The sequence below is a fragment of the Neolamprologus brichardi genome, chromosome 17, assembly GCF_056152115.1.
Source record: "Neolamprologus brichardi isolate AB-2024 chromosome 17, ASM5615211v1, whole genome shotgun sequence".
Taxonomy (NCBI): Eukaryota; Metazoa; Chordata; class Actinopteri; order Cichliformes; family Cichlidae; genus Neolamprologus; species Neolamprologus brichardi.
The window spans coordinates 6,577,709-6,593,690 of NC_142120.1; the positions used below are offsets into that span (position 1 = coordinate 6,577,709).

At 41.0% G+C, this 15,982-nt stretch overlaps 1 protein-coding gene across 1 annotated transcript in view; it reads left to right on the plus strand.

The window, feature by feature from the left end:
* Positions 1-15,982, plus strand: part of LOC102796506 (protein phosphatase 1H-like) — a 37,231-nt gene extending 21,249 nt beyond the window's left edge. Inside the window, exons 6-10 of the mRNA XM_006780572.3 lie at positions 678-796; positions 5,748-5,811; positions 7,919-8,026; positions 12,541-12,692; positions 13,055-15,982. Coding sequence (XP_006780635.1) covers positions 678-796; positions 5,748-5,811; positions 7,919-8,026; positions 12,541-12,692; positions 13,055-13,202 — 591 coding nt within the window. The 3' untranslated portion in view covers positions 13,203-15,982. The remainder of the gene's footprint in view (positions 1-677; positions 797-5,747; positions 5,812-7,918; positions 8,027-12,540; positions 12,693-13,054) is intronic.

The following is a 15,982-nucleotide window of genomic DNA, read 5'->3' on the forward strand; positions in this document are numbered from 1 at the left end:
CTTAACCTGATATAAACTTAACATTAATTTATATGTTATGTGAATCCTATGTTCAGGCCTGTTTGCTTCAACTCTGTACAAATAATTTGAGATCCTAAGGAAGTGTTTTTTTCTAGATACATTTTTTTATTTTGTCATAAATATACTAGTAAAGTGTTAAAGACTCATATATAACAAATCTAAAGTTAAAAGTAAGTAGTTCGAGCTGCTTCAAGGCTTCAAGCTGCTCTAAATGTTTGGTTTCAAGCAGGTTTTTTTCAGCTGTTGGCTGTGGATATTATTAACATGGCCATTTGAGGTGTGTTTAAATCTTCTGTTGATGAGAGGCAACCAATCAGAAGAAAGTTTGCTTAAAGGGGAGGGACTTAGAACTGGGATTATTTTGATTTTTGAGTCTTTCAAAGTTAGTCTAAAAAGTCTAGTAAAAAAAATATGGTGCTGGTAACGAGCATATTAGAGCAAATTTAAGTGTAAATGACACTGATGTCATCACACAGTTTGTGCGTCAGAACACTGAGAAGATTCTCTTTCAGCTTCTTGCCTGCAGTTCTTTAATAATTACATTTCAAATAGTGTTTGTTGCAACACTTAAAATTGGGCAAAAAACCTACAGTGATGGGTAAGGATGCTCCACACATCTGCCACATAATGACTCGAAATTACTGTTTGTCCTCCAGGGTTTCATGCAGCCTCACCTGTTAGGAAATGAGTTCACGCACCTGGAGTTCCCCCGGAGAGTTCAGAGGAAGGAGGTGGGCAAGAGGATGCTCTACAGAGACTTCACCATGAGCGGATGGTGCGTTTTTTCCCATTTACCATTTCACACACGGGTGTCGTGAAGCACTTAACGACGGCAGACTCCCACATCCCTAAAGCAGGCTGCGTTACCGTGTACGATGCCATTCAATTTATAACGTGGAATGAAAACTGCTCATTTTCGGGGTCTCGCAGACCTCAACCCTCTCCCGCTGCATTCTTATTAGATGGAGTTATGATGGGAAAAAAAGTCTCTGCTCCTGCCTCTTTTACTCTTGCTCATAATATGGCATCCGGTGGGAGCTGAGGAGACCAGCAGAGAGCTAATGAGGGAGAAGCCTAACCTGATTCGATATAATGATACAGCAGAGATGGTCCTGTATGTGCGTTGTTATGTGGGTTAGCAAGGCACCATGCTGTTTGACTGTGGCTGCAGTGGAAGCCAGTAATGAGGTGTGCTTTTACTGACACATTCGCTCCCTCTCCCCGACACACAGGCACATACAGTACTGTTCCTATTGTGTGATGTATATTTCACTGTGACACTGCCCCTCGAAAGCAGAGATGTGCCAGCCAGGATGTAGCGCCGACTTTCTCTTCACATCGGAGAAAGGAAACTGTTTGGAGTCATTTGTTGTATTTGTCTATATTTCAGTAGAAGGAGGTAACATTTGAACATTTCTGGAACTGGTGCAGATTTAATAGAAACATTTTGTTGCAGATTCCAAACTACAATGGACAAGCGTCATGGTGTGATTGGTATTGGTTTGGGGCATAGACTGTATATTAAAAATGGACTTAGCCACAGTGATGATGCTTATTGCTTGTGGACTGCCATCTTGAAGCTTTTTGGGAGGCATTTTGCCACTCATCTCATGTTAGCCTGATGTTCAGCTGCTGCTACTAACCTAGCTGGTGTATGCTAGGTTTATTAGATGCTTTTTGCTGAAGATGATTGTTTAATGTGGCTTTTAATGGTATTGATGAAAGTGTTTTTGGTCAACCAGACCATTGTAGTTAAAAGCGGTAAAACCCAACGATCTGAAAGATGGTGGAAAGAGGGGATCAGCCTGAAGCAATATTTCCGCATGGATTCAGCACATCTAGTGGACACTTTTGAAATTACACTATTCATCTAATCTAGAAATATAAAGAAATCATGGCATGTTTTGTATGAGTAACCTTTCTTTAAGTAAGAATTCTCAAACATTAACTGGTCTGTGGACAAAAATAACAGCTCATCTGTCCACCGAAAATGAGAAACTCACTGCAGTGGAAAAAAGAATATCCAGGTACAGCGGTCCCTCGTTTATCGCGGTAATTACGTTCCAAAAATAACCAGCGATAGGTGAAATCTGCGAAGTACCCAACTTTTTATAGCTATTATAGATGTTGTCAGGCTGTAAAGCCCCTCACTACACACTTTATACACTTTTCTCAGACAGGCATGAACATGTTCACACGTTTCTCTCGTGTTTAAACACTCTCAAAGTTCAACCCTTAAATAAGTCCAGTATTATAGAATGAAACCAAAGGCACCCGCAGTCGTCGACATTGTTGTGTTTGTTGGGGAGAAAACGTACAAACATACAGTTCAGCAGAGTCACACTGCTAGCGATCGAAGATTTATGTAAATTTGACAAGCTGAACGCATTCTGTGCTGTACAGGAGACACGGCACAAGATTGATTGACAATGGTCTACAGCCAATCAGCACGCAGAACACAATGCACTGTTTAAAAAAAACCCCACACACACATGGAAAATTGCACAATAAAAATCCGCGAAACAGCGAACTGCATTATAGCTAGTAAGAGTTTCTCTACAAGTTATTAAATCATGGGGTGTACGTAGTTTTTCACAGGACTGCATATCTCAGCTTTCTGTTAGGTTCATTTCATCATAATTTGCTGATAGTCGCAAATTGAGTCAGCTGGAGAATAAAGCTGAAGTAGCTTATGGCTTGTTTACTCCAAGCAGTGAATTTTCAGTACTGAGAATGAGAATTGTCATTCAGAAGTTCGCTCACTTTCAACGTAAAATGGTGAGAGAGAAAAAATTAGAGTAATCTTTAGTTTGCATTTGTCTGTCCGTGTTAAGTTTGACGCACACGGGCAGGAGGGCCGCTGATGGATGAAGACGATGTAGAGGTAGAGATGATGCTGGCAAGGAAGAGACAGAAAGAGAGCCTTGCCTGTGGGTCGGGTAAAGTACATCACTCACTTTTGAGACAGACGGACAGATGGGCAGAAAGAGACATGGACTGACAGACAGAGCAAACCCTTACTCAGATAATAAAGCTGTTTGAAGTTGTTGATATTCTCCACTGACTGGTGACGCCAAACCTAATCTAGCCAGTTTAAGTACATCAGCGTCAGCCAGGGAGTCTTTCAGTCTGACATCAAAGCTCCATTTCTAAGTTCGTTTTTCAGATCTCTCTCCCCACCCACTTTTATGCACTTCTGAACTTATTTTTGTTGCTTGCTTACAGATCCTGAGATTCCCTCCCTCTAGCTTTCTTGCTAAAATATTCAGCTCAGAAAACACTTGTTATTACGCCCTAGAGAGTCACTCCGGCGTTGACATGCAAGCAAAATCAAAAACCTAAAAGTGTGTGATTCACTTTGTTGCTAACCTGTGTGTTCGTCCTTAGACACAAGTTTGTTTGTGTGTAGTTAAAGTTACCTTGATCTGTGGCTACTAGTTATTCGAGAGGTTTGGTGTTGAATAGATAAAGTCATTTATCAGGTAAGAGGTAGCATTGATGATTCTTTCAAATCTTTGTCCATCAGGTGCTTCGGTTTTATAAAAGTAGAACAGTAAATAGCCGTAGCTCTGAAACTGCCACCAAGAGTCAACAGGACAATCTATAAATACAACACTGAAGTATTGGTTTGTGGCTAAAATGTTAGCTGTCACTGCTGTAGCAGAAATTGACTTCCAATTTCCATTTGGGTTTCTGTCAGTCCACCCAACTTATGTACAGTGCCCTCTAAAAGCACGTTAACAGCAGGGTGAAAATTTCAAACTGACTTACTCGTCATTACGGATGATCGATGATGCTGATACACGTCATTGCTGGTGATAGATGACACCTGCAGCAGGACGAAGTGTTCAAAGGACAGACTGTTGTTTTTTTTCTTTTTTGTCTGGCTGTGTACAAAGCAGGTCCTCCAGACTCACCGGTCACACCTTTCATCCATAAAAATCCCAAAACGCGCTGAAACCAAAGCAACAAACGTCTTAAATGACGTTTATCTGTGAACATTTTTTGCACATCTGAAACATCAACTTCTGAATTGCTATTTAGACATTTTAATAAACTGTATGCACATTCCATCCATCCATCCATCTTCGTCCGCTTTATCCGAGGCCGCGTCGCGGGGGCAGCAGCCTAAGCAGAGAGGCCCAGACCTCCCTCTCCCCAGCCACCTCTTCCAGCTTATCCGGGGGAACACCAAGGCGTTCCCAGGCCAGCCGAGAGATATAATCTCTCCAGCGTGTCCTGGGTCTGCCCCGGGGCCTCCTCCCGGTGGGACATGCCCGGAACACCTCACCCAGGAGGCGCCCAGGAGGCATCCTTGTCAGATGCCCGAACCACCTCAGCTGGCTCCTTTCGATGTGGAGCAGCAGCGGCTCTACTCTGAGCCCCTCCTGAATGGCCGAACTTCTCACCCTATCTCTAAGGGAGAGGCCAGCCACCCTTCGGAGGAAGCTCATTTCCGCCGCTCGTATCCGCGATCTCGTTCTTTCGGTCACTACCCACAGCTCGTGACCATAGGTGAGGGTAGGGACGTAGATCGACCGGTAAATTGAGAGCTTCGCTTTTACACTCAGCTCCCTCTGCACCACGACGGACCGGTGCAGCGTCCGCATCACTGCAGCTGCAGCCCCAATCCGTCTGTCGATCTCCAGCTCCCTTCTCCCATCACTCGCGAACAAGACCCCGAGATACTTGAACTCCTCCACTTGGGGCAGGAACTCATCCCTGACCCGGAGTGGGCACTCCACCCTTTTCCAGCTGAGAACCATGGCCTCAGATTTGGAGGTGCTGATCCTCATTCCCGCTGCTTCACACTCGGCTGCGAACCGTTCCAGTGCGAGCTGGAGGCCCTCACCCGATGAAGCCAACAGAACCACATCATCCGCAAAAAGCAGAGATGAGATTCTGAGGCCACTGAAGTGAAAGCCCTCCGCCACTTGGCTGCGCCTATAAATCCTGTCCATAAAAATTATGAATGCACTGTATGCACATTTAAGTCTTATGTTACAATAAATTTATAGAGGACTAACAGTTTTATGTCAAATTATTGCTTTTTGGATGCCCTGTCAAGTGCTTGTATCATGAACCGATAAGAGTCCCAAAGTATAAGTTGTGCCCATGTGTGGGATGTTGCTTTATCAGCAGCTGGGCTCTTTGTTGCACTTTGTATGAAGTAGATCAAACACAGAATTATCTCTTTGCTACCTCTTGTTCTTTTCTGCTGAGGTGACCAGCCATCACACATAAATCTGCTTATGTTAGGGGGACATTTTTTGCCATTGTGTCCACCGTGAATAGAATTGATGTATAAATGGCTTAAGGGGCAATTGTTGAAACTATTGCACACTAAGTGGTGTGATTTATATTTCCTGGATTATATGAGGTTTGACTGGACCACTGTTTGATGTAGAAGTGTCTGCGTTACAGTCCCTGGCGTCCATCTGTAACTCAGTACACCGCATGTTAGGGAAGAGGCTGTTGAACCTGTTTATTGTGGATCTGCTGTAGAGCAAAATATTCACCATAAGCTACTGAGACACCAAGATGGCATTTAAGATGGGGAAGAAATCCCCTCTTTTTTTTCCTTTTTGAAAGTATGCATGCTTTTCGTGTGTGTCTGTCAAACATAATTAACATATACACGCTTTAAAAAGTGCGCCTATGAAAGAAAAGGGGTGGAAAAGGGAAAAATTCATCGCCTTGATCTGCATTTCTTTTCTCATGCACAGGGCTTACAAGACGATCGAGGATGAGGATCTCAAGTTTCCTCTTATATACGGTGAAGGGAAAAAGGTAAGAGTGTGTGTGTGAGTGTGTCAGTGCAAGTTTGACTGAGTTTGTGTGTCTTCACCAACCCTTGTGTGGTTTGTACTGTAGAATTCAGAAGTGCAGAGAAAAAATCACTTGCTCCAAAATTGTCAGTCTGTCTCACACACACACACACACACACACACACACACACACACACACACACACACACACACACACACACACACACACACACACACACTACAAGCCTGCCAGCCTCCCAGAAAGTGGGCGAACTCTCTGAAGTGAGTGCATGCGCGTGTGTCAGTGCGCACCCTCACTTAGAAGAGAGGGGAGACGGTCCATCTATTTCACTCCAGCGGCAACCCTATATCTAAGACACACACAGACATTCAGACAGACACACACCACTCGGGAGATGACAGTCGTCTCTCTGAGAAGCGAAGTTAATCCCCGCTGGGATAGCAGGGGAGAGGAGCGAAGGAGAGACTGAAAATACTCCACCAAATAAACTGCAGCGGAGAAAGGGGGGGAAAAACGCCTTTAAATTCTCAGTCACGTCCGTTTGTTTCATATTTTCAATCAATTCCATTTGATGCAGAGAGAGATGTTACGCGAAGCTCCAGAAAGGAAAGCATCTTCTGACGACCACACAGCGCGCACACACACACACACACGCAGTGTCGTCCGTCTGAAGTAGTGAATGGCTGCTGAATTCAAAGAGCGGTCACAACAAAGCGTCGTCACAGGGATGAGAGAGAGGAAGGCAGTTGCACAAGAATGCGATAACTGAAAGACTAGTTTAGTCTGAGTGCACTTTTGACACTGTTGCTTTTGCCGTAAATATCCTTCCGCTGTTTGGCCAGCGTGTATTTAACAAATCCATTTTTGAAGCTGTTTGTTGTGCCGCTGCCTGATAATGTCATCATCGTGCAAAGCAGTAGTTTTACAGAGAAATTCGGGCCCCAGATGCTTGTTTTTTTTTCAGTACGTTTGCCCATTCATCCAAAAAAACGAAAGCTTTATCGCACTCGTCTATCACCAGCCTGCCACCCACTTACATCGGCCCCTCAAAAAGCACGTTAACAGCAGGGTGAAAATTTCAAACCGACTCGCTCGTCATTACTGATGATTGATGATGCTGATACGCAGCACTGATGATAGATGGCAGCAGCAGGATGAATTCTTAAGGGCACAGATGGATTTTTGTTTGGCTGTGTACAAAGCAAGTACCTCCTGTCTCATTGGCCAGACCTTTCCTCCTTCAGATACACATTGCCCTTTAACATGCTGCAAACAAAGCAACAAAAAGACTACACAACCAAACAATACAGCTTCATAATTTTTATTCCTGAAAACTTGTGGGAATTTGTTTTTTGCATCTAAAATATCACCTGTTAATATGTTGGTGGTTGGATGTAAATGATGTATTATAAAAGACTGTCATTGAATGTTCCCAGATTCACTCGCCAAAATAGTGTTAGCATATGTTTATGTGATTCCTGTCACTCGGTTCAGTAAGGAGACATCATTTTGGGGGTGAACGTGATTTATTGAGATACAGAATTTGAATAAAAGCGTTTTGGCGTTTAGACCCGGATAAACCAGCAGAAGCAGAATTAGGACAGGACCCCCCCATTGTGTTTATGCTGGTGGTGCAGATGGAGGCTTGGGTTATGGCTCAGAGATGCCGGGGAGAGATGGATGGGGAGGAGGCCGGTTGCACAAATGCGAGTCTGAAAGGTGGAATGACAGAATAGCACTGAGATTTAAAGGCTGATTGAAAAAATGGCTGGATGAGAGTAATGATGTCAGTACTGAGTTCTGACAGCGTGAGAAACAGGAAGTGATGTAAAAAAAATAATTCTAGCAGGCAGATGAGTGATTACAGATCTTACTTCTTGAACTTATGCATTAACTTTGTTGTGAAGCTTTGTTTATGTCAGTGTCTGGGAGAAGATACTTTCGGCTGCTCTCTTGCCACAACGGGTCACCGAGGCGAGTAGCTCCACATGATCGATGTGGAAGTTTTATGCCGGATCCTCTTCCAAATAAATGGCTCCCAAGCTCCGGCTGAGATGCTAAATGCTTTAAAAAAAACAAAAAAAGCCCTAACCAGTTTGTTTTCCAGGCACGGGTGTTGGCCACCATCGGTGTGACCCGCGGACTCGGTGACCACGACCTCAAAGTTCATGACTCCAACATCTTTATCAAGCCGTTCCTGTCCTGTTGCCCTGAGGTAAAGTGACCTGCTGACACACTAATACGTAACGCAACATGAAAACAGAGCCTTGCTTTCAGACAGATAAAGCGGTTCATCTTTTAGAAGCAAAATACAAAGCCTTTCCCTCCAATCATTGCAGCTGTGATGAATTTTCCCCGCAACGCTTTGCACACAGGTACATTTTGCCAGTTTGGGAAAAAAAATTCTGCAAGGGTATTTTTTTGCACGTATTTTCACCAGTGTGTTAATTATTATCTTGAGCATTCGCTACTCACCGTGTTTGGTGGATGCTTATCTTTGGTCAAACAGAATTTGACTGCTTTGGGGCTTTCAGTGTGTCTCTGTGAGGTGGGTGGAAATGCTTTCGTGGACATCTGAGCAGACGTTGGATTAGCAGCCGTTGCGTTGTTTTTCTGGAACTTAGTGCAATAATTATACTGCCGTCTGCGGTGTGTTTTCAGGCGGCTGAATGAATCAGTTGTGCTGCTTTGTGGTGTAGACACAACTTTGCAAGGCTCTTAGCATGTGATTTGTTCTTAGTTTCCAAACATCAGAGGATGAGCCAGCTCTTCACCTTCTGCTGTCCAAAACTTTTTAAACGGCCTATTGTCGGCTGTTTAGCTGTTTTTTTAACATAGTTTTATTACATCCAGTAAAAGTCACACCGCACAGTGCAAGGAACTGCTATGATTGGCTCATCAAGCGTGAAGTGTTCCTTTATTTATGTATTTATTTTTTAAGCAGTGTATTTAACATTTAACACAATTGCTACTTAAAGTTTGAAATGCAGTTTTTAAAAAGTGAAAACATCTTTAATAATTCACGTTTAAACAGAAAAAAACAAAGAAATCCATTTTCAAGCTAAAAAACAATAAAAATAAATAAACAATGAAAGGAACACTTCACACTTGATGATTAAAAAAAGTAGAAAAGAAATTTCCACCTATAGCCACCCCTGTAATGGTATGTAATTTCATGTAAACTAGGGATGCAACCATACCAGTTTTTTCAAACTGATACGATACTGATACTTGGATCTGAGTACTTGCCAATACAGAGTACAAAAACCGATACTTCTACCACACACGCACACACACACACAAATGCAATGAATTGGAAGACAGGTTTTATTTTATTCTCTGCCGATAAAAAATAAAATCTTAATAAAAATGACCACAAAAAAATTTCAAGTGAAAAATAAGCACTTCTGTTAAATTATTGCGGAGTCTCCACATTGTAATTTAACAAAATACCACTGAACTATTGGCACTGTCCCGAGCTTTCAGAATAATAAATAAACACTTCTGTTTATTTATTATATTTCATATCGCAGCTCGAGTATGCTGAGAAGACGGTGCAATCCTATGTTTTCCATGACCGGCATTGGCTGGTCATCCAGAGCGATAAAATGAGTCAGAGCCTCTGTTATTTTAACTGCCTGTGGATTTTCTCTTGACATTTTTCATCGCTTTTCCAAAACCTGAGTTAAAGTTGGCTGTTCCGGTCCACACTGCTGACATTTTGTTTAGCCTAGCTACAGCAGCCTCCAGTTTCTCTTTTTTATCTGGAGCCGCCAGTCTCACTCGCCTAACCCTGTGCCTGTTTAGCGTGGGATGTCCCCCTAGTGGCCAATCTAAAAAACTACAACAGAAATGACATGCCACCCTCTGATTAATGAAATAAGTTGGTATCGGTTAACTTTTACGAGTATGAGTGCACACACATTTTACAGTATCGGCCCCGATACCCGATACCAGTATCGGTATCGCTGCATCCCTAATGTAAACTGCTGTTGTCCCCCTACGTCCCTCTGTACATGACCAATCTTCAGTTTCTCTCTCACCGGTTCCTCCTCCTTGCGATCATTTCAATTTCTTGAACTATTGAAGCTGCTGGCAGAAAATCTGTGAAAGCATATGGCAATGTGTGAATTGCCCAGCTGTATACATGTCAGGGTAAAATAAAAAAACAACAATATTTTGAGTGTTTTTTATGTTTTCATCTTCATCTTGGATTTATGAAGTCAGCTTTGTAAATTAGCTCTTTACGGCTTCTTGCAAACAAGTCTGACATATAGCATGTGGCTTTTGTCCAGGCGGATACTGAAAGAATAAAAAGCATAATCTGCATCCTGCACTGTAATTATATAAACTTTGCCTGCAGTCCTGGCAAATCAGCTGATCAGTGCCAGCCTATATGAACTTGATAGCTGGTAGTCTTTTATGCATACTCTAACAAATGGTCCTGCATGCAGCAACTACTGTCTCTGCAAACCACATCGCGCCCCATCTCCTTCATTTAATGCTATTTACAATATTTTAGATGCCACGTCAGTTGTCTTTTGGTTTTCCATGTATGTGCATGAAAAGCTCAGGAGCAGTCATGAAACGAAATATAAGTTAGTGCAGATGGAATAAGTCAGTCAGTTGGCTTAACCTACTTCTGCCTCGGTCATATCTGCACTGCAGTCACTAGAGATGCAATTTTCTGCTTCTCTGTCTGGAAAAAAAAAAGTCCTCTGCTGCTGACGAACTTGAGCTCACCTGTCTGACTGTCTGGCGCTGGTTTCAAACCGCTTTCATCTCCTGATGCAGTTTGTCTTATAGAATTTTGCATTTTTCCTCCCCGGGCGCTCTGCTTGATCTTTAATTCATTAATTCCCGGGGTCATACCAGGTTCACATGGAAGTCTTAACTCCTCTCAGCACTCAGAGCCTCTGTCTGGATCTCTCCCTCTTTCTCTCACAAACAAATCTCTCACCTCTCCACAAAGCCTCTCAGGGGTATCTCGTGATGTTCTCTGTAAAGGAAGAAACGGCATTACATTCGTTAAGTCGTAGAAGCGTCAGGCGTCATCGTGTGTAAAGTGTTGGACAGAAAAGATTTCATCATTTCATCTGTCTTAGTCATAGTATACCAGCCTTAATTAAAATTGCAGTTTTGTTTCACTGTTTTTTAATTACATAAATGTGTAAAAGCCAATTAGCAAAACTGGAAAGGGGAAAAAACTACAAGCAAGATTTTCAAAAGGATAATAATAGAATCTCTTATTTATTAATGGATGTGTAGTGTATTATTTTGAATTACAGGGCAGATGGAAATTAATGGTTTACTTTTTTTCTGCTTTTTTCCCCTGCTGATGAATACATAAAGGATTCTAGAAAATAGTTGAATATTTTCTGCACTTCAAAGCCATAGTGATGAGATCCAGCAGTGCAGATTCTTCCTCTATTCTTTTTTATGCTTTTCATATCAATTTGAAATGAGTAGTGAATAAGACAGGAGGGTGAAGCAATCCTGTGTTTCAGCTGTGAACACAAGAGCAAAGTAACAACAAAGGTTGATGTGTGCAGTCAGACCAGGCAGTCGATTCAAACAGGGTGGTGGTTGGCGTACTGAGTACTATAATAAGGCATCTATAAATTGCTATTAGCAAAGCCCCAAATTGCTTCACAAGAATAAAAAATGTAAACAAAAGAACTACTTTTTTTTTAATTTAAAAAAAAAGAACAATGAGAAACCACAGCTAAATATTTTAAAAGAATGTCAATAAAACACCTACGATGTTGCCAGATGATGCAAGTCTGATCACTTGATCTCACGAGCTGACAGCTATGGATATCGACCATTCAAGCATCTCAGAGAGCGCCCGTGTAACATGAAGGGGTCATGGGTCTTATGGTACGGGGCTATTCAATGCTAACGGATGAGCAGAGTTTTAAAATAATGTGAAAAATAATACTTGGCCAATGTGATTTTGGACATAGCAGAGTGATATAGGCAGTATGTACAGTATGTATAGCTAGCTGTAGCTAACAGTCATCAAAGCGGGAGCAAATAATTTCCTGTATGGCCTTATAATAATAATAATAATAATAATAATAATAATGGATTGCATTTATATAGCGCTTTTCGGGACCCCTCAAAGCGCTTTACAATTCCACTATTCATTCACTCTCACATTCATACACTGGTTATGTACAATGGATGAAAGAAACGATGTCAATTTGGATTGTACTAAAATCCATTTATTTATTATAAAAGCATCAGAACACTTACAATTACTTAATGGATTTGGTCATGAACCAACTCCACTACTGAGCTGGCAACATCAGGCTTTTCTTCCATGCTTTTAGGACTAAGAGTATAAAAACAGTCTCGGGGTCACTGGACTAAAAAGAAAAGTATAACTTAAGAAAATGTAGGTTAGAACAGTCCATGTGAGAAAGCGCAAACTGCAATTAACAATGGACCAAGGATCGAGCCTTGAGGAACACCACAACTAAAATCGGTAACAGTGAAATGTTGCCGTGGGAACACTGAATTTGAAATGTATGAATGTTAAAGATCTAGAGCACTTCCCTTAGAACCAACCCCCTTTTTTATGCAATGCAGAATTAAAAAGGTCATCTGATACCCTCGGTAGAGCTTTCTCTTTGATATAATGAGCTTTAAAAAACATCCATATTACTACCGATAAAAGGGATCAGTTGAGTTGAACTGATGGCCCTTTTGTTGTTTATCATGCAGGTGAAGGTGTATAACCTGATGCATTACGAACACGGAGCTGATGATGTGCTTGTGATGGGAACTGATGGCCTCTGGGATGTCCTTTCCAACCAGGAGGTGGCTGAAGCCGTCACCACCTTTCTAGCTAACTGCGACCCTGACGACTTGCACAGGTTCGAACTTTCCTTTGTTTTATTTCCTTTGTCTAGTTATTTCGTTTTTGCTACATAAATAGGAATTTTGTAAATTGTGCCTCTGTGTTGTGTATTTTATTCAGAATTACATTCTTCTTTTCAGCACCATGCGCTGTTAGACTATAGAGTTTGGTGCATCAGTGCAGAAAGGCTCAAATATCCTGTTGCTGCATAAGATCCACAGATGTCAAACTGCAAGACAACTAAAGTTTCAAAATACTAAAATCACAATAGAGCTCTGGCAACTTCTGTGTTTCAAGAGAGTGCCATTAAATTAAATGAGCTACAGCGTATCACAATATTAAAGCAAGGGCTTCATTGCTGTGTCTTCTATTGGCCAGGTACACAATGGCAGCACAGGATTTGGTGATGCGAGCACGAGGTGTTCTGAGAGACAGAGGCTGGAGGATCACCAATGAGCGCCTGGGCTCCGGAGACGACATCTCAGTCTTCATCATACCTCTCATGTACGGCAACCGCCAGCCCTGAGGAGCATTCCACCGATGCTATGGTTCAGTGATTAGAAAGGTCTGTAGACTCAGCAGGATTGATTAGTCCTGAACTCAGAGTCCCCCTTTTAGTTTTCTTATTTATTTGCTTCCTTAGAAGGTGGCACATTAATTTGTTGGTGCTTCATTTCTCTGTAGGAGTTCAGGATTGATCAGCTCAGGGGAACTACAGTCAGCATCGCCATGTTAGTTTATTGAGACTCCACAGTCATGAAAGCTTAAACCGTAGATAATTTTAAGTCACTAAATCATGTCGTGAATAAACAATGTCAAGAAATAATTCGCCTGGCAAAACTCAAATAAGCAAATGCTTTTCTGAAGTGAAGAAGAGCTTTCTCGCTCTTTCCCTCCCTCCTCTTGTGCTAAACAATTCTGGGCTCCTCCTACTACTATTCCCCTTTCTTTAGTTGATCCTTCCTTCTCTTGTAGGCTATTGTATATTTAACTTGTTTATATATATTTAAAAAAAAAAAAAAGAATACCTCCTTTGTCTCGTGAAAATGGACCAAGCTGACATGTCAGCTGCATTTTCCGTTTTGCCACAGTGTGGCTTTAAAGGACTCACTTGCTGAAGAACTGTTTCAAGTTTGCCGAAGAAATTAAAGAAGTGTCGATATGGGCACAGAACAAGAGGTTATCCACATTTCCCAAAAAGTCATTAAAGGATCTTAGCCTTTATCGATCGAAAGTTGAGACAGAAGGACTGATGTGTTTTATGAACAACAAACACATCTGCACAGCAAAAAAAAAGTTCACTGTGACAAGTCATTTAATCCAGTAACACGTCGCCATGTTCTACTAAACGTTTTATTAAATTATTTTATTTTAATTATTTTATTTTAATTATATTCTTAGATATTTAGACTTTTGTTGTTCTAGCTATTCTCTATCAATTAAATATGAAGCTAAAATCGTAGTTCAGCTTAACGAAAGATAAGAAATACTTTGGGTGGGGACCGTGGCACAACCAAACTGATTGTGACCCTATGTAATAAGTTAATGATCTTGTTACCTTTAAAATTGTTGCTCTGAGGATGGGGACAACATCTGTGACCACTAGCAATCAGCCGTTTTCTTGACTTTGAATCATCGAGATATTGACGAACCACTAATAAGAAGGGTTCAGTCGGCCATCAGATTGAACTGGTGCAAGTTGGGAATTTTGTGTGCAGTCATTGATAAAACCTGTTGCAAATTTGTTGCTGTCAACATGCAACATTTACATGAACTACTTACATTCAGAAAACCTCCATAAATAGCGGTGCAGTTGCTGCAGGACGGCGATGTAACTGCGGCTATGTTTACGTCTATGTTACTTGCCTCCGAGTGGTCAATTGGTTGCCGCCACTTCTTGCAATTTCCAGGCTACTATCCATCTTTTTTTTTTCTCTCCTAGTTGCAGTGAGGTTGCGGTCCTATTTTTACTCTAGCGTGGCTAAGCCATAAGTCGTAAGTGGTTTCTATCTACTGATTTGGAAAATAAATATTTTTTAATATAATTTAAAATCCTTACATTTTTAAATTTGGGATTTGGTTTGGCAATTCTCTTAAAGTTATAAATAACTGGCTTATCGTGAGATTAAATGACTTGTACACCAGTGTATTTGCACTTTAGGCCAACCCATATAACTCACTGAAGACCCATGGTACGATGAAGAAGCAAATATTCCCTGCAGCAGGGAGGATTGATATAATTCATAGCTGTAGTTTTAAAAAGAAAAATCATGAAGTACAATCAAGGTTGAATCTGAAAGCTTTTGTTTTATTGTTTTGTTTTTGCATGTTTCTTGCTTTAGGTGCTTCATCAAAATACAGATGATGTTGCCTTCAGGGGGACGGGTTTGGGTAAAATGTGTTACCGTGAGTGGATGTAGTGGACTGTGTGTCAGTGCATGCAGTAGCATAATGTAGGCCTGGGATTATGAGCAATGGTGCAATGGTTTGAATTATTGTTGAATTTATATAGACTGAATGAGAACTGGTGATAATGTTATTTGTTAATGTGCAACGATCATGCATATATTATTGATTATATATTATTCCAGACATTTGGCATAAGACCCAAAGGATGAGAGCAGCCACAAAGAAAGGGAACAAAATGAAACGATACCAATGGCTATACATGAAACCAAATCATTTTCTCTTTTTTCCATATTTGTTTCATATTTTTTAGTTTTAGTTTTAGGAAGTTGCAGAAGATATGAAGTAGTTTGTGCTTCAAAAACTTTAAAGTTATCTCAAAATTTTGGGTTTTTAATCTCCAAATTTTTATTTGTATGTAGAAAATTGAAATTTTGAGATACATAACTTGAAATTTAGAATAATTTTGATGAAATTTTGACTTGCAGATAGGGGGGGGAAAGTGGTGGAAAAAACTGACACGTTTCACTCCAAGCTGTTGAGGCGAGCAAACAAATGTGCTTTAGAAGAAAAATGTGTTTTGAAAAATTAAACATCATCTTAAATAAATAATTTACCTTCACCATAGTTGATGTTTGGGGTTTTGGAATTAAACCGGTGTATTTAAAAGTTGACTGCAAAGCTGGAATATGTAATAAGAGGGTGACAAGTATAAAGAAGTCAATTGTTAATAAGTAATGTCCTGAATGATGTCAGATAATTGAGCTGGATGAGAAGAATATTGGTTATCCCTGTGTGTATGGTGCATATAAAACTACAGCTAGCAGCTATCTAGCTTAATTTAGCACTGAGACTAGAAAATCAAATACTGCTGATCTTTACTGATGCTATATATTATTA